We start from the raw sequence: 24171 nt of genomic DNA, 5'->3' as shown, positions 1-24171 counted from the left end.
CTAAGAAAATTATACACATTTGGAAGTTAAGCACTGCTGAGGGAAAAAAAATTTAAACTTTTGTTTGTAAGGTCTCTCTTAAAATGGAAATACAGGAGTTTTTTTTGCCAACATACCTAACAAACTAGTCTTGGTATTTCTCCCCCCTCTAGCTTAAAAAGAAATCACCGTCGCTCTTCTCTGTGTCAATCTGTGCACCAAATACTCAGAACACCAAAGACAGGGTTGATTTACACGACACGGGTGAACAAAATGGTCACAGTCCCTCAAACTTTCTAATTTGGCAGTAATGACCGTCACAGAAACATGGCCTGGGAAGTGACAGCGCTCGGCAGAGAGAAACATGGACTCTTCATGTGTTCTGGCTTTAGGCCAAGCCTTATAATGAAAAAGCCACACACACTCTATCTCCAAAACATGCTTCCCTAAGCGCACGCACAACTTGCCGCAGTGGTCATGCCCCTGTCTCTATGACCAAGCTTACGGAGAGTTAAGTACCAAACACCCCAAGGGAAACTTCATTCTCCTCTCTTTCCGTGTAGTAAGAGTCCTAGCTGCACGTGCAAAGAAAGAAGCATGTCATTTCTGTTCAATTTACCCCAGTGCCCTGTCCCTCTGGAAGGAGGGCTCCAGGGCAAGGAAAGCCTCCATCCACTGATTAGCATCTCCATTCCCAACACTTCATGGCCCTGCGGATGGCCACTGACCACAGTTCTGCATGAAAGGCCACTGAGCTTCTGCCCTGCAAGGCTGACAGAGCTTGCCTCCCTGCAAGGCTGAGATAACTCCCCTCCCATCCGGGCAGGAACTAGGATAGGCTCTTGAGCTCGTTCCCCTTCCTACCTGCTCCTCTCTATCAACCCAGAAAGCTTGTCCCTGAAAGCGGGCCCTCGGCTACAAAATGAAAAAGAGCTACGGGACAGGCTCACGTTACATGGGTGCAGAAGGTTAACAGTTAGTGTTGCCATTACAGCTATTTTGGAAATACCCACATTGGAAAACTCAGCACACAGGATAAATGGTTCCACACCTGACCTAAGTGATCCCATATGGTTCCTCTGAAGTCATACAATGTAGCACAAATTCCTAATAGAAAATTGCATTTTTAAGTCAAACCATTCTTTTTTTTTTTTTTTTTTTTTTAATAAGTACATGAAACAGACTAATATCAAAGCCCTGGGAAAAACCTTGAATGGCCATCTAGAATATCTTCCTGCCTCCAAATCAGTAAAACACTGGCATGCCTAGGTTAGTTTGAGAATCTGCTCTACAGTTCAAGTACCTAAAATGTTCAAAGTCAGAAAGTTTTTTAATATGTTCAAAGATTTGTTATTATGAACTTATGATGTCAGTAACAGAAAACAGTGTTACACACAAACTGCATGCCCCAACATCTAAAATATGAAATCAATTATTGTAGAAATAATATGTACTTCCAAACTTCAGTTTATGTAAACAAGCAATTTGAACAAAACAGAGGTTTAAAAATGCGTTTCCAGTTACTCCTAATTAGGCAGAGAATGTATCTTCATTTGCCTAAAATAATAAATCTGGTAGACTTCAACTAGCTGAGAATTGGAAGCACCAAGAGTACTTTTATTTCTCCTTAATGAGACTCTCATCAGGACTGCAGGTAACGGAAGAAACAATGAGCACATTCAAAGACAAAGTCCCTTGTAAGCAGCAATTAAATGCTACATACCTATGCTCACAATGTTTAAAAAGCAAAAATTTCTCTATCAGATATGTTTAAGGAATCCCTACAGACAAGCTACGGGCTTCCAGAAAAACAAACCAAAGTCTACTGTTGTCAGGGCACTTGTATTAATAAGGACTACACTATCTGCCCTGAGATTTCACGGTACCACAGAACTGCCAGGATAGAATCTCGTTCTTTTAATTTTACACTGAGTTTATGTGAGTTGTTCCAAAAGCAAGCTGTCTGATAAAGAATGCTGTTCTCTAGTGCAGCAAACACTCACTGCTGCTGCTGCTGCTGCTGCTAAGTCGCTTCAGTCGTGTCCGACTCTGTGCGACCTCATGGACAGCAGCTCACTAGAGCTCCTCAAACAATCTCTAGCAAGGAAGTGATTTTTTTTTCCTGTTTTCAAATTCACCTGAAACCAGTATTTTTGTAAAATTCCATGAAAATTAACTACTAAGAAAACATAACTTAAAAAGTATTAAAATTCAATGGCCAACTGTATAATATTCAGCAGACATAAAAATGTACGAGTTTATAAATACAATCATATTCAGCAGACATAATTTACTCTAAAAACTAAAAGAGCTGGTGCTTACCCTCCACCCCTGTACCTTCCTCACCGTGGCCGGCACAGGCTCACCCTGTGCATGTACACAGCCTCCCCGAGCACAATGTCAGGTGGTAAGACTGCAGTGTTTGTATACAGTGTCTCTCACTAACGACTCAGTAAGAAAGGGAGGTATTATTATTATCTTATAGATGAAGATGTTGAGGCTCTAAAAAGTGAAATAACTTGCACAGAATATATACCTAAAAAGTAAGTGAAGATAAAAAGAACCAGGGCCCCTCGGAGAAATGGCTGATTCCATGGCTGAAGCATTCTTCTACCAGAAAGTCAGGCAGGGTTCAAAAATCAGAAGGATCGGGGCATGTCAAAAGGACACAGGCACTAACCTCCAACAGCCCCCAGTGGCCCAGGGTGGAATAACTTTTACAGAAAACTAACCCAGCATCAGATCATAACCAAGGTATAAAATAAACAAACACAAGTTCACAGTGATAAACGAACATGAGTCAACAAATATAAACAGATAAATAGGATAAAAGAGACATGTTTCCCTTACAGAAGAATTTCAGTAACACACATAGAGAAGCCCCTCTCCAGGCATGAAGCTGAATTCCTCTCTCCCCAAGATAAACTAGCTTCAGTGACCTGCTTCCAAAGAATCAAGTAAGAAATAAGAAAAATAATAACTTCACAGTGGAGGAAATGGGCAAGTGCAATCATAATCACGTGAAGAAGTTTAACATTACCCACGATGGTCTGTGTCGAGACCACGAATCCCCCTAAGATAAAGCAACGAGAAGGGCACCTCATATCCGCAGCCTTCTTTCAAATGCTAAAACCCAGTCTAATCCTGAGAAAAACATCAGACAAATTTAAACTGAGGGGCAGTCCACAAAATACCTGTCCTCCTCACATCAAGGTCATCGAAAACAAGGAAAGAACAAGAAGCCGTAAGAGACCAAAGGAGATTAGGGAAATAAAACTAAATGAACTCTGGTACACCTTGGATTAAAAAGAAGACATTAATGGGAAAACTGGGGAAATCCAATAGAGTCTAGAAGTTAGTTAATAGTAATACACCAACGTTAGTTTCTTGGTTGCAACAAACGTACCCTGATACGGTAAGATGTTACTGACATAAGACATGGGGGAAACCCAGAATGCGTAAGGGGAACTCAGTACATCCCTGCAACTTTTCTGTAAAGACAAAGCTACTGGAAAAACAAAGGGGTGGAGGGATGGGGGATAGAGAGAAGACATCAACCCAGGTTTGTTCAATGCCAAAGTCACACAATACTCATAAATCACACAGTGAAAAGAGCTCTAGACTTGGAGAGTGGAAGTCACTTTCTGCCACTTGATCCTTGAGTTATTTCAGGAGTTCTGCGAAATGCCAGGCTGGATAAAGCACAAGCTGGAATCCAGACTGCTGGGAGACATATCATCTATGATAGAGTAAAAACATCTATCTTCTTCCCTCATGGAGTGTTCTGAAATTTTAAAACTATATAAAAGTACCAGACATGAACAATGGACTGGTTCCAAACTGGGAAAGGAGTACATCAAGGCTCTACACTGTCACCCTGTTTATTTAACTTATATGCAGAGTACATCCGGAGAAGGCAATGGCACCCCACTCCAGTACTCTTGCCTGAAAAATCCCGTGGCGGAGGAGCCTGGTAGGCTGCAGTCCATGGCGTCGCTAAGAGTCAGACATGACTGACTGACTTCACTTTCACTTTCATCCATTGGAGAAGGAAATGGCAACCCACTCCAGTGTTCTTGCCTAGAGAATCCCAGGGACGGGGGAGCCTGGTGGGCTGCCGTCTATGGGGTCGCACAGAGTCAGACACAACTGAGGTGACTTAACAGTAGCAGCAGCAGCAAAGTACATCATGCGAAATGCCAGGCTGGTTAAAGCACAAGCTGGAATCCAGATTGCTGGGAGAAATATCAATAACCTCAGATACGCAGATGACACCACCCTTATGGCAGAAAGCAAAGAGGAACTAAAAAGCCTCCTGATGAAAGTGAAAGAGGAGACTGAAAAAGCTGGTTTAAAATTCAACATTCAAAAACTAAGACCATGGCATCTGGTCCCATCACTTCATGGCAAATAGGGAAAAAAGGAAACAGTGACAGACTTTATTTTCTTGGGCTCCAGAATCACTGAAAATGGTGACTGCAGCCATGAAATTTAAAAGATGCTTGTTCCTTGGAAGAAAAGCTATGACCAACCTAGATAGCATATTAAAAAGCAGAGACATCACTTTGCTGACAAGGTCTGTATAGTCAAAGCTGTGGTTTTTCCAGAAGTCAGGTATATGGATATGAGAGTTGGACCATAAAGAAAGCTGAGTGCCAAAGAACTGATGTTTTTGAACCACAATGTTGGAGAAGACTCTTGAGAGTCCCTTGGACTGCAAGGATATCAAACCTGTCAGGCCTAAAGGAAATCAGCCCTGAATATTCATTAGAAGGACTGATGCTGAAGCTGAAACTCCAATACTCTGGCTACCTGATACAAAGAACTGACTCCCTGGAAAAGACCCTGATGCTGGGAAAGATTGGAGGCAGGAGGAGAAGTGGATGACAGAGGATGAGATGGTTGGATGGCATCACCGACTCAATGGACATGAGTTTGAGCAAGCTCCGGGAGTTGGTGATGGACAGGGAGGCCTGGTATGCTGCAGTCCATGGGGTTGCAAAGAGTCAGACACGACTGAGCAACTGAACTGACTGACTGATACAAAAGGTAAATTATAGACGATAAAGCCTTAAGTATATAAGGCAAAAGAAAAACTGTAAACCCAAGACTGTACACATACAACAGAAGTAGCTATTTTTTATTTTTCTGATTAGGAGAGTAGAAAACCACCCATGTATTACAATAGCTTCTACTCCCGTGAAACTGTTTGCTGAAGAATGGTTTTTCCTCCCATTAAATTGATGGAAGGAAAGAATCTGGATTTCAGGAAGTTTTTCTAAGCTTATTAAAAAGCTTACTGGAACAAGACCTCTATTGTACATTTAATTAGCTGCCCATAAAGTAAACCCTCAAACCACTCCTGATTCATCATCCAACACTAAATTCCAGGCACACTTTATGAAAGTTGATCGCAATTAATCTGATCCTCAAAGTCAACAGGAAGTAACACTGATTTCTGATAAACCTTTTCAGGCTAATATTCCTTCAGTGAAAACTGGCACATCTTCATACTTACAAACACACGTACAAAAGAGGAAAAAAGGAAGAAAATGAACCCCCAGTCCTCTCCAAGCCCCAGAAAATGTACTTAATTCTTAACCTATCCTGTGTGGGGCAGGGAGTCCGTCTAGAACTCAGCTTAGAACTGTGCCAACATTAAACTTTTCTGACCCCAAAAATGCCTTTCCCCCATTCTAAAAAATAACCTGAGTAGTCCTGCACTCCCTGGACTGTCGCCTGGCAGTCTTCCCACTGTAAAGCTCTGGTTGTTAGCGTTCTGTGATACCCAAGGGCATGATGATTATACAAAGAAGTGGAAACGAGGAGGCAGAATATCAGGATTCTTGAATGGTCTCTGCCACTGGCTGGCAATTTAACTCAGAGCAAATCACTTATCCTCCAGACGCTTTCCTCCTTTTTTTTTTGCTTATAAGAGTAAGAGTAAGTGGGTTGGATTAGTCAGTGAAGTTCCTTTCCAATCTTAAACTTCTGATTTCAATGTAATTCACTACCTAAAATTATTCTACTTCATATCCATCATCAGGATCAGGCCCAATGACTATGAAAACTTCCAGACTGAAAACCGCCAGACGACGACCCCAGAGTCCAATTTCTCGTTACTCAAGTACATTCTCAAGTCAGAAGCAGTTCTTTTTTTTTTTTAAACCCCAAATTACCTCAGGAAACAAAGTTTAATTTCTCCTCAGAGATCAATACTTGCAGAAAAGGTTCTTAGGGATCAACTTTGGCCAATTAATAGATCTTGTAGAAACAAGTAGTTTGAAGTACTAAATAAGGACTCTTTTTGGCCCTTACAAATAATAGAGCAACCATCCACAAATCAAAAGAAATATACATTAAGTGACCACGTGACGCAAATTTGAAGTGAAGCTCCTTGGTTGGGTCTATATTCAGGAAAAATACACTTCTACTGAAGAAGGAGGTAGGGTGGAAATTTACAACCTAATTGGCATTCACTGCCACCTTTGCCAGTATTCTCTGAATTCCTCCCTAACATTTTTATTATCTTCTGATTCAGAAAATTTTAATATGTAGTCTATGAACCAATTCAAATTTCAAACCCAGCTGTTAATGCTTTTCACTGCAAATGTGCAAACTTGAATAGGCATTTGTTAAGAAAAAAAGCTAACACAGAAAAACTAGCCACAGCAATATCCTGATACAATTTATCCTAAGATCACCTGAAGGAGAAAGCGTGGTGTGAAATGCTCAAAACCACGCCTAACACATCATGTGTGTGCACTCAGTCATGTCCCACTGTTTGCAACCCTGTGGACTGTGGCCCACCAGGCTCCCCCGTCCCTGGGATTCTCCAGGCAAGAACACTGGAGTGGGTTGCCATTTCCTTCTCCAATGCATGAAAGTGAAAAGTCAAAGTGAAGTCGCTCAGTCGTGTCCTACCCTCAGCGACCCCATGGACTGCAGCCCACCAGGCTCCTCCATCCATGGGATTTTCCAGGCAAGAGTACTGGAGTGGGGTGCAATCGCTTTCTCCGAACACACCATAGTAACAGGTTAATAAATATCTGAACTAAATCTAACAACTGAATACTGAACAAGGAAGGTTTACTTTAATGTCAACTTAATTTTTCTGTACTTGCACTCGATTTCAGATGGATTAGAAAAGATTAGCATCCTTTAGGAACAAAACCTCAGTCAAGCGATTGTATATATAAACATCCTGCTGATCCCAGGATAGCGTTACATGTTGAGTTCTGACGATGGTGCCAAGTGAAGGACGCTTCCCTAAGCTTCTGCCCAGCTCTTCAAGCTATTACAAGGTCTCACTTCACAGAACAACAAAAAGCTGCCTGTTCTACTACAGGGGAAAAAATGTTAATCTCAGAGAGTTACCTGTTTAAGACCACGGCTGTGTATCTTCTTTCCACAAAAATAATTCCACACAAAATATTGGTAAATGGAGAAGGAAAATTTGTCTCTGGCTTTTCTTTCTCTTCAATCTCTTCATCTTCCTCGTCATCCTCAGAATCGCTCCAGGACACGTAATTATCCTGGTTCCTATTATTATACCACTCCACGCTTTCAAACTGCTGCCGCTCATACGGTTTGTATTTGCGTAAGATCTCGAGCAGCTTTATTACTTTAGGAGTGACAAACTTCAGGTCAAGCGAGGCAGGGGAGAAGTGCTCTTCACACAGGGCGTGGATTTTCCGTAGGAAAGTGTCTGTGAACAACAGAAACTTCCGGTGCAGCTCCTCTTGCTCATGTTTGATGTGTTTCTGCAGCTCTCTGACCATCATTCCAGCTACTTTATCGGCACACCAGGGTCCCAGGACAACCAGGACCGCACGGCAGTCTGAGAGTATCTACAAAAAAAGGTAAAGACTCCAATGCGAAACAATACTCCTGCAGTATCTTCACGGGGAGTCCAACTGGGATTTCAGTTGTCTTCAATCTGCCCCTTGAAAATAAACTTACCCCACTAATATCAACACTGGGGTTCATTCCTTAAAAGGTTAGGGAGAGGGGTCAGCAGTCTTTCCAAGCTCTACTTTTTCATACACATGCCCAGAACCACCCTTCTGTTTTCCCCAGTGAAAATAATCAAATGACAGAAATTAAAAGAGGCAACTGTATACAGTTAATAAAGCAACCTCAGAGCTGTGGTCAGAAGTACAACTAAGTCATTTACTTCCAGGTAAATACACAAGAACTACATAGCAGAATATATAAATGTGTGTGCATATGCGGCAGAGTATGTCATTTTATTTTAGGTATCAAAGAAAAGCAAGATGATTTTCCTTGAACTGTATCTGTGCCCCAGAGTGCCACAACTTACAACCCTAGCTCAGACTGGAATGTAAACCCACAGTGAGGCTGTAACTGCCAGTTCTGCAGGCAAATGAAAGACCCACTGGGTTGAACATGGACTTAATGAGAAGACAGTTGCTGAACAGAGTCTGGGCATTGCTGCTCCAGAGAAAATTAGCAAGAGAGAATTAAGGATTCGATTCAACACGGTAGTAACATTCACAGCTGGCTAGGACAACTGACAAATTGTCCTGGGACAATGGTTCTCAAATTTTAAAGGCAACAGGATTGACTGAAGGGCTTCCAATCTTAGACAGCTGGCTCCCACCCCAGAGCTTCAGATTCAGCAGGTCAAGGGTGGGGCCTCTCATGTGCATGTCAAGCAAGTTCCAGAGGGAAGCTGATGCTTCTCGTCCAGGGTCCACACTTTGAGGACCACTGTCCTAAGGAATCGCTTCTCAAAGCTACCCTACTCGGAGATGATGGGCTCCTGTCCAGTTACATACAAAGAAACAACAGAAGAATTCTTTCAGCTCAGGGTTTGATCAGGAACTAACTCATCTGACTAAGAAAAAAAAACTGGGACTCACTTCTTATATTCAAACAATCATGACACCTCCTTAAACCAGGGAGGTCTCCACTTAATAGAAATGTCGGTCAGGTAACACTAAACTCAACCCAATATGATACACTCAATGAAAAATGTCCAAAGATACAAGAAGGTAAGGCCTTAAACGAAAATGTATATAAAACAGCCTCATTAAAAGAAAATTCATTTCAACATTAAAAATGTATCAACGCCTTTTATTATACTCTCTGTACTTACTTCATATAGGCTTACCTGTTTAGAAATTAAAGTAGAATCTCTTTCTTTTGAATGTACAGATATGTTACAGTCATTGATAAAATTAAGTGCTTCTTCTAACTCCATCAGCAGTCTTTCATAAAGCCCACTTCTGTCAGTAAATGGTCCACAGTCTACCACAATCTCACATGGCTGAGAAGTATATCTTTAACATCAGAAACAGAAGTTGTCAAAACCACAATAAATTCACTACAGCATTACCATCCATTATATATCCAAGCCAAAAAAGAAACTCCCTCTTTTCAGCTGTGTAACTACTTGGAGGAACACGCAGGCTCACAACAAGCCTTCCTCAAGTTGTACCCACTTCTACCTGTACTATATTTGCCAGCTAAGTGTCAATAAATGCATAAGGCTAACAGTCAAAAGAATTCTGTTGTTTCATTGTTAATCACAGGTTTTTCATTTTGATTTTTAGGTTTAGACTTTCACCTTTTGCCCCCTAAGGCATCACCCAGAATGAGAAAATTTGTCAAAATAGACAAGAAACTCAACAATGATTACTTCTCAGACCCAGAAATAGGGAAGGCAGGAGGAGATCATAAGGAGGAAGTATTATCATTAAACGTATCCATTTCCAAACTACTTGAAACATTTAGCATTTGCAAATGTCAACCTTCTTGGTTTTTAAATAAATCTTTTAATTTATTTTTAACTGGAGGATAACTGCTCTACAATACTGTGTTGACCTCCGCCACACAGCAACAGGCATCAGACACAAGCACACTCGTGCCCTCCCTCCTGAGCCTGCCCGCCAGCCCCAGGCTGTCACAGAGCGGTGGGCGGAGCTCCGCGTGCCACAGCGCTGCGCCGCCGCCTCTGCGCGATGTGCGCCTCTGCGCGGCGATGTGCGCCTCTGCGCGGCGATGTGCGCCTCTGCGCGGCGATGTGCGCCTCTGCGCGGCGATGTGCGTGCTGCAGTGCTGCGCGCCCAGCTCCCACCCCCCTTCCCACACCGTACACGGTCTGCTCTCTCTATGTTCTCCGTCGGAGCCGCTATTCTTGCTCTGCAGACAGGTTCATCAGTAATCATTTTTCTAGATTCCATATGTATGTGTTAATATATGGTATTTGCTTTTCTCTTTCTGACTTACTTCACTCTGTATTATCAGGCTCTAGGTTCATCCACCTCACTAGAACTGACTCAAATGTGTTCCTTTTTAGGGTTGAGTCATATTTTAACATGCCCTCTTAAGGAAAACTCCCCCACATTTCAATCAATCACAACAGTATCATTCCTTGGATCTTTCATGCCTTTCATAATATGACAACAACACACACAATCCTAAAAGCATATATAATAATTAAGGAAAATAAATATATTTTAAAATGATAGTGTTCATTATTCCCAACTACAATTTATAAGTGAGATTTTGAGAGCTAAGTAATGCCAAACGCAATAGAATATCTATCAGTTTTTTACCTAAACACCTTAAAGGTCATCAGATTTGTATTTCATATCACATCTAACTTCCATGAATCTAAATGTTAACTTTTCTTCTCATTTAACAAAGAGAACTCTTTCCAAATTCCTACCAAGTGACAGGTGTTTTCATGTCAATGTAACTGATCACCCAAGAGTCCCCTGAAGCCACTGGTAATGCCATTTTTTAGGCTCAGGGACAATTAATGACACACTTGAAGTCACACATTAGTGGAGCCAGTCCTCAAAACCCATGTGTGATTTAACTTCACAATCTGAGAAATAAGTCTTCTCTAGTGTAACTGTTTCAAGAACCACTACTTGGTAATCATTAACCTTGTTAAAGGCTGTACCTAACAAGGATATAAGGATAATTTAATATGAACTGAATTAGTCATTGTAATTTAAAAACCTAACTTATAAAGGCTCCCTTCTAACAACTTAGATTACAAAGGCTGTGTTATATGTTTCAATGAAACTCAAAATAGCAACCTCCTCAAAGAGACAAACCTAGAAACAGGTCAGAAATTCACACCCATTTTCAAAATCAGAGGGTGCTTCCCATTATTTTCAATCAGACCGTAAAATACTGAATTCTGTAAATAAATTAATGTTCTTTCAAACCATCATGTGGGATGTTTGGGTCAGAACAAAAAAATGCACACACTGACAGAAAAGGACACAGATCTCCTACTGAGTTCCCAGCCCTCATCAACATGAGCAGACAGGCTGGGACCACGTGTATCCAACATTCCCTCTTAAGGGTGAAACACCACCATCTGTTACACTTTCTGGAAACAAGGCTCAATTCCTGCATCTGAAGATGACTGTCCTGATAAGGAATTCTTAGGTCTTCCAAGGGAGTATGGAACCAAAGGCCTAAAACCACCCTAGCAGGTTTCACTGAAGCCTAGTTAGTCCTAAGTGCTTACCTGTCTAAGACCACCAAGTCAGTTGCAGTTTCAGCATTACTCTTAAGAATTTTCTCCAGTTTCTGAATCTTTTCTTCCAATTCCTCTGGATCACATTTCCCATTTAAAATGGAAGCAGTTAGTCCCAAAATACGAGGACATGATGGACAATTTTCACAAAGCTAATGTAACAAAAGATACTGACAGTAAGGAATTCATTTTGCAAGGCCCCAACCAAAGAGACAGCATCCTGATTAAACATGTCAAAAAGACCTAACAAATACCAAAATGGTCACTTACGGAATTTACTGTAGCTTACTTAAAAGATCAATTTATCAAAAAGGAACATTTAAATATGCTATGATAAACTATGCAATACACTTATGATAGATCACATAATTTACTGATTTTTATTGTTTAAACTTTTATTATAGATTTAGAAGTTATAAATGTACTAATACTATAAATTACAGATTTAAATGAACATTAGTTTAATATTCAGTCACTCATTCCTACACTGAAACCAAGTTCCCAAAAGTGGTAACTAATATTGCTTTTGGTATATAAAAACATTGCTTTTACTCAGGAATCTGACCTGCATTATTAACACTGATAAAATCTAAAAACTTACCTTCATAATTTCTCGGTAGGGGTGGTCTAGGATTGCAAGATGACACTCATCAAACACCAAAAGGTTAATGTCTGACAGTGATAAGTAACCATTTTTCAAAACATTCAAGGCGACATAGCAAGTCATAACGAGAACCTAAAATAAAACTGCTATCAGTATACAAACAAGCCATTCACCTGCCTGGATATACTTCTATGAAATCAGATTAGGGAACTACTGTATTTTAGGTGAGGATTAAGAAAGTCATCATTAAAAATCACAACAACAAAAAAATTACAACAAAAATCTCAATGTATGGAAGCTCATACTTGAGAATCAAGATGTAAAACAAGGAAAACATGGAAAGAGACAAGAAAAAAAATACTGATAATGGAGACCAAGTTTTTATGATAAATCTACTCAATCCACTTCAGGTTTTCAGCTTCCTCATAATTTGATTGATGAGACCTGTCAGTTTTATCAGATCACAAAATAATTCACACAGTTTTTTCCTGTCAAATTTACAAGGTTTTCTGGAAGAAGACACGGACTCCTTAGTTTTTTTAATGGCTTATCATTCTGTGGATTTTAAATGAGTTATTAAGAGAGCTTAACTAAAAGACGCTTACTCCTTGGAAAAAAAGTTATGACCAATCTAGATAGCATATTCAAAAGCAGAGACATTATTTTGCCAACAAAGGTCCATCTAGTCAAGGCTATGGTTTTTCCAGTGGTCATGTATGGATGTGAGAGTTGGACTGTGAAGAAAGCTGAGCGCCAAAGAATTGATGCTTTTGAACTGTGGTGTTGGAGAAGACTCTTGAGAGTCCCTTGGACTGCAAGGAGATCCAACCAGTCCATTCTGAAGGAGATCAGCCCTGGGATTTCTTTGGAAGGAATGATGCTAAAGCTGAAACTCCAATACTTTGGCCACCTCATGTGAAGAGCTGACTCATTGGAAAAGACTCTGATGCTGGGAGGGATTGGGGGCAGGAGGAGAAGGGGACAACAGAGGATGAGATGGCTGGATGGCATCACTGACTCGATGGAAATGTGTCTGAGTGAACTCTGGGAGTTGGTGATGGACAGGGAAGCCTGGCGTGCTGCAATTCATGGGGTCGCAAAGAGTCAGACACGACTGAGCGACTGAACTGAACTGACTGAACCCAATATGTAAGACATACTAGCAGACCAGGGACTGCTTGAGGTCAGTTAGGAAACATCTCTTAACCATTTCAGATTCACCAACACGTGAAAGGCCCTCAGCACGAGCTGGTGACATGGAAACGTCTAGGTTACAGGAAGTGACAGTCACTCAGTCGCGTCTGACTCTCTGCGACCCCATGGACTATACACAGTCCGTGGCATTCTCCGGGCCAGAACACTGGAGTGGGTAACCTTTTCCTTCTCTACGGGATCTTCCCAACCGAGGGATCAAACCCAGGTCTCCCTCATTGCAGGCAGATTCTTTACCAGCTGAGCCACAAGGGAAGCTAAGTTACAGGAAGTCTCCATCAAAAATACTAAGATCTCAACCAAGAAATGTCAAGGCATTTAACTCAAGAGTAAACTTTCTGAAAGCAAGTTATCTGCAAGATGGAAACAGATCATAAGAATTTGCATTTTCAAACAAAAAATCATACTGTAAAGCTGTTTCTTTTCTATTCAGTAACAGCAACACAAAGGACTAGGTTATTTGGATTTAGGATGAGATTATAGTAAGAAAATGCATGAGGACTAGTTTCTAGGCTGACTAAGTACAGGAAAGTAGAGTCTTCAAACCTAATTCACGTAATGAGGGCTTCAGGTCATCTTATAAATCAAGGACTTGTACAGATTTATTAAGTGAAATTTCTTCATTTATGAGTCTTACCTGATGTTTAGTAAACTCTAGGTTCCATTTCTCTTTTGTCCAAGATGCACTTACTTCTAAGTTTGAGTATTCCCCGACCTTGAGATCTGAGTGAGTTCTGACAGCTGACACTTGTTGAGCAACCTGGTTTGCTGATTACAAATACAATATTCCATGTAAATGCAAGAACTCTTCCCTAAATGGCTCTCTGGACGACTACTGATTAAACAGCTAAGGGAAATCCTTATTATTATATATTATATCTAACCACCAATTTTTTACATAGCCAACTTAAAATCATACTTTCACAGTTATCTCCAAAATATGCTTCTTATACTCACCACCCTGCCTCTCTGTCACTCACTTTACAAAGTCTTAGATCACCTTCCTTCTTTAAGGTGCCTTTCCCCAATCTAAGAACACAATTTCTAGGCTAGAAAGGCAACTACTATCCACCCCTCCTGCTTTCTTCAATAAAATCAGATTGTATCACCAAGAAGTAACACAGACTGATATGCATTTAAAGCACATGAGAACATCACATGCTGAAACAATCTAAAAAGAAAAGAAAAAAAGGAGAGGAGTGACATGGTTATGTTAGTACTTGAGCTGTTTATATTCACATTTTATACTTTTTATTTTAATACATAACCCCAAACACATAAAAACCTATACTTTAAACTCTTACTGAATATCTAACTTTCAAAAAGCCTCTGACTTTCTTTCTACAACTGGTATAGCAAAATCATAAATCAAAAAGTTACCTATAATCAAGCTCCTTATGATACATTTTGTGAAACTGAAACATTAAAAACAAAATAACTAACTACTGAGATCAGATTATATTCCAAAAGGAATCCTTCAAAAGAAATGCAGAGCCAGAATTAAATGCAGTTCCATTTAAGAAGAAAGCTAACGTTTAACATCTATGAAATAGGATGACTATCATTTAAGAGAAATACTATTTAAAGTTAACAAGTAAGACAGAATGATATTCTGCTTCAACAAGCACATTATTCATCAACCTCTCTATACTTTCAAGACTTTAACTTTATACCCCAAGAGCAAATCTGCTTAACCATAAGATCTCATCCAATTTCCTCCATGCAATTTGATAAAATAGTGCTTTATTACCAGAGTTGACCAAGAACACCGTCCTTTTGCCATTTCTGTTGAAGTCTCCCCTGATCTGATAGGACAGCTCTTTAGTGAGTAGTACTGCAATAAACGTCTTCCCTGAGCCAGTGTTTAAACAGACTATGGTATTATGATCCAGAGCTGCTTCAAGCAGTTCAACCTAGAAATACAGTGGGGGAAAAAGATTACACACTTATCTAAGTACAGAATTTTAAAAACTGGATTTTGTTTCAATTCAGAAAATTCCACTGTTTTCTAAAATCTTCCTCCAATAAATTTGCCCTTTCAAAAAGCTTACCTTCTACATGTTTATTTAATAATAATAATCAGAGGCATTAAAATGCAGGTTACACATAGCCATGCTGTATAAATGTGCTGAAATGGCATTTACAATTTCTTTAAAAATCATTTTCACAGGAACAGAAACTTTTCTAGAATGATATGAACAACTGAAACACTATAACTTAATGGAAAATAAGTGGTTATTTAAAATTCATTTGCAAAGTCAAAGTAAAGAAGAAAATTAATGATTTTACTACTGCTTATTATACTGATCTACTCTTATTTACCACTTTAGACCAACTGTAATATACTGTTTCTTTAAAAAAAAAAAAAAAGACTATAACCATAGTTCTGACAGTCCATGTTTGTTCAAACCAATCTCGATTCCTACCCAGATCATGAGGACAGACACACCCAAATAGATACTCAGGAACAGTGAGGTTTTTACAGGGTAAAAAAGATAAGAAATTTCATCAATAAAACTATCAAATCAATTACCCAGCAGATGTTAGGAAAGAAAATGACTATTAAGAACAAAAGTATTTGGAATGAGAAAATTAATCAGAAGAGGAAAGCTTAAAAAGGTAAAGGAGTTTTATAGAAGTTGTGTCAACTGTATGCAAATTTATTCCATTTTAGTGAAAATGCTCCAGTATTAGTGTTCTCATTAGTACCTGATATTTTCTTGGCGTATAAATGTTATCATGAATTGCTTCTTGTTGCCATGGAAGTCCAAAGAAAGGACCCATTGGTGAGGAAGCAGGGGTCATGAGCTGCAGGCCTGCCATGCTGAGGGGTTGCAAAGCAGGGCTTTTCATTCATCCAGTGTCTCTTTCATTGCATTTTTGTTCTAGCACAGCTTACTACAAAAGGGAAAAAGAATACCATTACACAACCATGCAGGGTTAAAAACAAAAGAAAGCACAGAAACAAGAGAAACATCAGAATATCGTTCCTATAGGCCTTTTCAAATTCTTCCTGTAATTGTTTTAGCTTTTTCTTGATCTAAGAGGATCTGTTTTAAAAGTCAAGCATTCTACACTCGCCAACCCAGCAATTCTATACCCAGAAACCTGCCTGAAAGGATTAGGCAGATGCACAAAGATGTAAACACATGAATATTTATTGTCATATTATTACTTAAGAACAAGAAATAACCTTAAAATGAATTAATAAAAAATTATCTAAGTAAATTATGGTCTAGTCTTAAAGTGGAAAACTTTAAATCCATTAGGATAATACAGATCTATATTTACTGACATAGAACCATGTCCATAAAATACCTTTAAAAGAAAATTTGTATACTATGATGCTCTTTAAAATAAATATGTTTATATACAAAACATGTAAATATATATGTAAATATATTTCAAACATCTGTAAATTCTATGATGCTATTATTGATAAAATAATGAGAAAACTGTATGAAAGGCATTTCATACCACGTACACACAAGAAGGAGTCAAATGCCACCAACATTTGGTCATTTTATCAAAGGACCATAAACAGAGAAGAAGGTTATTTTTCTTAACTGACACCCTATCACAATTGCACAGCTGACTATTTACATAAGTATCTTTAAAATCATGCATATCCTAGATAAATTAAAACAAGGCAACACCATTTTGTGAAATAAGAGCTACTTCATGGTATCTAAGCACTCTTCTATATTTCACATATTCTTCCCCAAAGATAAATTTGATTATGTGAAAGGATAAAACAGAAATTCAGGCTTTGTAAAACTCCTAACCTGCAGATAAAGGGTTAGGGTTCAAATCTCTATGAGAAAGCCCACCGGCGCAGGACTGACTTGCCCGTAGAAGGGAATTTCCCCTTGTGCTGCTTTGCAGTGTTCACTGTTATTACTCTATGAAACTGGAAAGAAAGAATCCCCAGTCTTTGTTCCTTGACAACAAAAACTTTGAATCTCCTGACCTGTTAAATTTATAACCATGGCACAACACAGTGACTTAACTGTTGTGTCTAATCCACCAAGAAGCCTCGAGAGTACAGTCTCTTGTATGCATAGGCTTAACACCAAAATTTTGATTTCAGAGCTTAATTCAGCTGACAAGAATTCAACATCCAGTTAATACAAGTAGCACCTCCAGTAAATGGCCGCAGGGCCTCAGGCCTCAGCAAGGCGGTGTGTTCGTGGACCAGAGAGCACGACCATTCTCAGTATCCCTCTCAGAGGAAGAAGGCAAGCAGAGTGTTCCAGAGTACACTATGAAAAACTATCAAGTCCTTCTTTTGCCGGGGTCAAACAGAACTACATTTTCCACGAGAAATAATGTGCTCATTCTCTACTGAACCGAAGTCCCAACAGCCTTTCCTCCTACCTCTTCTATACTCAGCACTCACTTCTCTCAATTCTGCAGGCCTACAGGATAAACAGTCTCGGGTTGATCAGTCAAGCTTCCTACTCAAGCCGGGGGCAGAGAACCTGAAGTGGAAGGCTATTTTACCTAACAGCCTGAGACCCGGAAGGTCATGCTGAAGGCCCAAGGCTGAGACCTGCAGGCACTTCCCACATGGCTACCCATTCTTGGGGTATCTCCACACGGTGCTCCTTATCCGCAGGTTCCACTTCCACAGGTCAATCTATCCTTGGCTGGATGAATCCACGGATGCAGAGGCTCAACTGTACTATGCAAGGGACATGAGCACCCGGGGATTTGGGCATCAGAGGGTCCTGGAACCACTCACCACGGGCAGCGAGGGACAAGTGTACTTCTTCACTACTCTAGGCCGCTCACTGGTACGACTGTTTAAGCCTGATGCTTCACTTCCCACCCAGCCCAAATGTTAATCCAAGATCAAATAAATAAATGGTGGAGGGATCAGGAAAAAAGCCCAAATCCTGCTGGTGGATGGAAATTCTCAAAGGAGAAAAGAGGGCAACTATGTAAATCCTCAAACACACCTCCTCCACCTCCAGGAACCCTCCTTCTTACCACTCTCACCGTTTCTTCTGATGTAGACAACATTAGTGGTAATGATAGAGCCAGAAAAGTCTAAAACATAAATGAATGTTCTATTTTTAGAACAGTGTTAAAAAACCTATTTATAAATACTTAAAAATTTATTATAGACTATATAAAAGTTAGAGAAGGCAATGGCACCCCACTCCAGGACTCTTGCCTGGAAAATCCCATGGACAGAGGAGCCTGGTAGGCTGCAGTCCATGGGGTCGCTGAGAGTCGGACACAACTGAGAGACTTCACTTTGACTTTTCACTTTCATGCATTGGAGAAGGAAAAAGCAACCCACTCCAGTATTATTGCCTAGAGAATCCCAGGGATGGGGGAGCCTGGTGGGCTGCCGTCTACGGGGTCGCACAGGGTCGGACACGCTTCAGTCTAAAAAATAAAATCTATTTTTAGAATAGGCTTAGAATAGTCTAAAAAATACAACGATGCTCTATTTTTTTAAGGGCACATGATATTCTTCAAAATTATCAGTATCATAAAATACATAGAAAAACTAAAAATGTTCCCAATTAAAGAAGACTGTGGAAACATGACAACTACACGCAGTAACTGACCTCAAACTAGATCCTCTCCTGTTATAGAACAAAGGCTACAAGGGCCATTATCGAGTCCAGCGATAAGGCTGCAGACAACGCACCGTTACACTCACTGAGATGAGCACTGCGCCATGCGTGTGGAGGGGAGCACCCTTATTCTTGGCAAGTCCACAGTGACGTATTCAGGAGTAAAAGGGCCATAATGCAGGCAACTTATTCTCAAATGGCTCAGAACCAGAAACTACACATAGAAATAGAGAGTGGATGTGACTGATAAAGCAAATGCAGCAAAACAGGTAAAGCATGTAGTCTTTGTCCTAGTCTTATTCTTTTCTGTAAGTTTGAAATTTCTTCCAAATAAAGAGTTTTAAAAAGTAAATAGTTAAATATGACCCATGAGACCAGCATCTCCTTGAGTATAGGAGCTGTACCTCTCACATATACCACCTACCAAACCAAACCACGCCCCAGACGTAACAAACAAACAACACAGGCTTGTAGGGTGAAGACGCCACCTAGGTGCATGACAGACACCTTCACACGGCGTCTCTTTCCCCTTCATCGGTTATGTCACGTTGCACATATTCTAAGAGACACATACGGACACGGCTCATTCTTGACTGGCACACACGTTCCATGTGAACAGGACGTGTGTCTCATTCTCTGCAGCTCTTAAATTTCCGTACGTGTGTCATATATATACATCTAAATAAAAACGTGATGAACTCAATCAGAGATTCATGAATGTCCACACAATAGCATACACAAGGGAAGCACAGACAGCTTAAAAGAGATTCTACAGTACTTGGTTTGGAAATGCACACCCACCCGACTCCTACTCACCCTGAAGGGCAGATACAGGAGAGAAAATCTGCAAGGAAATGGAGAACAGGAATTGAACCCTCCCATTACATTCCCATTAGGTCACAATATTTAAACTAATTTTCATTCACTTCGCACAATGACTGGCCCCAGTAATATACTATCTATTTGGGGAAAGCAAACCCAACACTGAAAACTCAACAAGTAATCCAATAACGTGAAAACTCAAAAAGCCTATGATTTTGCCAATTTTTACTTTCTTTGGCATGTTTAAATAGATTTTTATTTTCCCTCTCTCTTAACTTGGCCTTAACGAAAAGCTCTGAATCCCTACTGGTAAGTAAAAGTTCTAGAGTTTCATAGATTAACTGCCTCAGCAGAGCCAACAGGATAATCCACGTGACTATTTTCCGATCACAGATTTTAACAATTAACACTCATCAAAGTGGTAAGCCTTTCATAGTTTTGGATGAGTCGTTTAGAAACAACTTAGTAAGACACATGAATAAACTCTCTTCCTTTTTCCACATAGGATAAAGCCCAGATTTACCGTCTTAATGTTTGAGATCTCTGTGTTGCTGTTGTCTGAACTGCATTTTGACATTGTGATAGCAGTTTATTGGAAAATCACAGCATACCCAAGCTTCTGCTCTAAAAATAAAGGCAAAAATAGCCAAGTTTAAGATTCTTGCACTTAAACTGAATATAAACACATCTACAAGAAAGTTCCATTGATATGAAAAGTTGAATAAAAGGCCATTATTTTGTATTAAACTTTAAAACAAAAGACATCTGGGTTATTTTAGGATACTAAGTCTTATTCTAAAACAAAGAACAAGAGAATGAGCTGTAACAACAGCATGCCTGATTTCCAGAGATCAGGGGCAGGGAGGAGGTGGGGTTATACAAAAGTTCAAGGAAAGATCTTAAAATGAATACAACGAAATCAAAGTACATAAAATTCTAAAGAGAATGACTAGGAAAATGGAATAAATAAATAAATAAATAAATGTGTGTGTGCGCGCGCGCGTGTGCACACAGCTGTTCAGTCATGTCTGACTCTCTGCAACCCCATGGACTGCAGCCCAGATGTGTTATTTCCTAAATTCATATACACAAGAGAAGTACAGAAGGTCACCAGAAGAGGTACTTGTCTGAGTAATCCAAATCAGCTGGTGGTAAGTCTTCAGCACATGTATGAAGTCTTATCAGCAATTTAAATTTCTCAAAGAAAATTTAAAACATGATCTTAAAGAGCAATTAATCTAACTATAAAGTTTCATTAAATTCATGTATGAATAAAAGAATTCAGGAAGACAGTTCAAGAATGTTAATACTGTGGAGAAATTTAAAGTTAAGGGTGGTCCCAAATAATCCTAAGAGACTAGATATCAAATAAGAAGCATAAAGCAATGACGTGAAAAGCTTAATTCAATTAACAAATGTTGATTTTCCTAGATCTGGTACCAGATTTAATTTATGCTCCTTAAGTTCAACGCCTCTATTACCACAGGGTCAGGAAAAAATGAATTGGCAGCGGTCTCTTCTCACTTATTTGCATCTGGTCTAGTCTATAGCAGTTTAAAGGACATTCACGTAGAGGTTAAACTTTCTCATTTCATACATAAATTGGTTTTGCTAATAAGTTAATAAAGCAGAATGGGGGAACCTTAACACTACTTTAGTATTTACATATTTACCTCAAAATGCTGATTCTAAGTTCTTTCAGTTTCCAAGTCTGTATTAATTCATACCCTAGGTAACCTAAAAGCAATCAGAGAGAATATTTTAGAACATACAACTCATTTTTAAAAAACAACTTTAAGAAATTTCCTACTTGACAAGATTTTCATAATTTACTTATCTGAATAAGATCTCTGATAAAAACATTTCTTGTATTTATTTATTGGGAGTCAAGAACACAGTATATGTATGAAAGAGTTGCCCTTTAAAATTAGTATTTATGATGTTCTATTACGATTGAAAAATTTTTAAAGCTGTTAGCACAATCCAATCAGATATATAAGGGAGAATTTCTGGAAGTAAATTACATTTTCCCCCAGTAAAATCTTGACTTTAAAAACATTTAAAGACTACGCTAAGTCCATATCGTGCTCTCATGAGCTTATAACCCCTCTTCTAAGGAGCCAGTTTATGTTTTCTAAAACTGCCTCATGCTTTGACTTTTAATTCCCTTCTACACTGCCACCTAATATGACGCAAATTCAAAACACCAACTTGGCCTGATATGTCGCACTAGACATCTTCTCAAGTGATATTCACCTCTATTCTAGAAACACCAAAATAATAAGCTGACAACCCTTGAAAATTCAATGCAACTACACTATTGCAAAATTACTGTTGAGTTATCCAAATTACTTCCCTAAACAATTCTGTATAAAGAGACATTAGGAAGTTAACATGCCAAGCACAGTGATAATTTATTTTATTTTCATACTACACAGCTAATAGGTCAAGTTTTCTAATTTTAATTGATGATCATGATTTAAATTACCGGAAAAAAAAAAAAAAAGTGTTTGATAGGGCTCTTTAAGATAACTCTGCAAAAGACACACCACAGACCACAGGCTCAGTCAAGTTCCAGTATAAACCAACAAATTTAATCTAATTAGCATCTAAATCCCGTATATGGCTGTATCCTTTCAGACAAAGGCTGTAACAATGGCTAAACCCTCCTAGTCTTAAATCAAAGGCATCTAGAGCTTCCTGCTGCATATTTTCAAAACTGGTAACAGAAAACCTCCAACTCATTCATTTTATTATGTATCAGAGTCTGATACTACTAACTTGACGAATATCAGTGTCCCAATTTCATCTCTATATGAAGTCCAAAACGCGCAACCACCATGAAGTCCCAGAGTGAACAAAAGAAAACACACACACAGTATCGATACTGTGACATTAAGACACTGTTGAAAGTGCTTCTGGAAGCTAACATATAAAACTAAAAATGTCTTGACGAGCTTTTAGTCCCTACTGACAACTATGCTATGGAGATCCAAGACATTAATTTTAACTCCAACCAAGCCTAAATGCTAAAAGCATCCCTGGCTATGAATATAAAATAACAGGTTTAGAATACAGGTTGATCATATAAGCACAGATTAAAAATAAGTGGCTTAATTTTCCCATTTCAAAACAAAGGGGAAGGCATCCCTCCCCCTTCCCTCTTTTTCAGAACTCTTTTCAGTCCTTGTCGGCTGTACTTGAATCTTTCTAAAAGCTAAGTAAGCCTCTAGCCAGTCTCACTTCTCAGGAATGTTTCCTTAAGATATGTAATCACCAAGAAAGATATGCCCCATCTCCCAGTTTCCCAGGATGGCCTAATTTGTCAACCGACTCCAAATTGCAAAACCTGCCTCCAGTCGTAAAGATACAAGAGAATTGGAAATTTTATCTTGAAAACACGAACGTAAAGTGTTGTAACCACTTAGCTATACAAGAGATTAAGACTTCTATCTTTGCGATCTCTTTAGTGGATAGCCTAGATACACATCACATTCTGGTTTAATGCTTACTCAATAAAATTGTTTCCTCCCCTTCTACGTTTTTGGAGAGATTTTCTGGTTGGGAAGAGGTCATTTTTAATTATATTTTCCCAGCATCAGCTTAAAAAAAAAAAAAAGTTCAACTCTCAAGCGGTATACATGATAAATAACAAAACCCCTTTCTTAAAATTTAAAACCGTAAAGAAATCCTAAACTATGCTGCCTTATGGCACTGGAGAGAACGGTTTTCAAAATGAAAAGTTGGCAAACACCTCCTCTTATCCCTAAAAAGGAATCTGCACACAGGGAGGATCCAAAGTGTTTACAAACAACTCCCACCAACCTCCCTTTTCGAAATTAAAGTTAGAGGAGAAAGAGAGTCAGCTGTTTTAAGCTAAGTCATAAGTAAAGGCAATGAGCTCCCCTCTTAATACTTTGGGGCATACAGTCACTCCCTCCTCACGGAGGCCCTCTGATAAGGCAGGACACTGGGTAAGGCCTCTGGGGATGTAGAAGGCAGTGTTTTCTAAGAATATTTTATTAAAATCATCTGAATGCTAGCAGATGACCATCTGTGTCAGGAAGACCAAGGCCCATCCAACTCCACCACCTCTCTCTAAGTTTGTTTCCCTCCTATAAAAGAGAACACTTGATTAGTATGAGGATTAAGAAATTGAATGCATATTAACCTTGGTAGAGAAAAAGTGCTTACCCAGAAATGCAGATGACACCACCCTTATGGCAGAAAGCAATGAGGAACTAAAGGGCCTCTTGATGAAAGTCAAAGAGGAGAGGGAAAAACTGACTTAAAACTCAACATTCGAAAAACAAAGATGATGGCATCTGGTCCCATCACTTCAGGGCAAATAGATGGGGAAACAGTGGAAACAGTGTCAGACTTTATTTTTTGGGGGCTCCAAAATCACTGCAGATGGTGACTGCAGACATGAAATTAAA

General features: G+C 39.3%; 1 protein-coding gene across 6 annotated transcripts in view; it reads right to left on the bottom strand.

The window, feature by feature from the left end:
• The window catches only part of DICER1 (dicer 1, ribonuclease III), a 75900-nt gene that overhangs the window by 31591 nt on the left and 20138 nt on the right, over positions 1–24171 (bottom strand). For 2 of the 6 annotated variants that reach the window (XM_025271297.3, XM_044932834.1), the window contains exons 2-10: positions 21406–21469; positions 20256–20356; positions 16029–16217; positions 15070–15232; positions 13957–14087; positions 12105–12239; positions 11495–11655; positions 9116–9284; positions 7357–7829 (exon numbers count right to left, since the gene is read on the bottom strand). In XM_025271297.3, coding sequence (XP_025127082.1) covers positions 7357–7829; positions 9116–9284; positions 11495–11655; positions 12105–12239; positions 13957–14087; positions 15070–15232; positions 16029–16172 — 1376 coding nt within the window. In that variant the 5' untranslated portion in view covers positions 16173–16217; positions 20256–20356; positions 21406–21469. Of the gene's footprint in view, positions 1–7352; positions 7830–9115; positions 9285–11494; positions 11656–12104; positions 12240–13956; positions 14088–15069; positions 15233–16028; positions 16218–19726; positions 19755–20255; positions 20357–21405; positions 21470–24171 lie in introns of those variants that run through there. The other 4 variants (XM_025271298.3, XM_044932835.1, XM_044932833.2 and 1 more) reach the window with 4 other exon arrangements.

This window comes from Bubalus bubalis, chromosome 20 (genome assembly GCF_019923935.1).
Source record: "Bubalus bubalis isolate 160015118507 breed Murrah chromosome 20, NDDB_SH_1, whole genome shotgun sequence".
NCBI classification, from domain to species: Eukaryota; Metazoa; Chordata; class Mammalia; order Artiodactyla; family Bovidae; genus Bubalus; species Bubalus bubalis.
The sequence above is the reverse complement of the archived record's forward strand: the minus strand, read 5'-3'. Positions and strand labels throughout refer to the sequence as shown.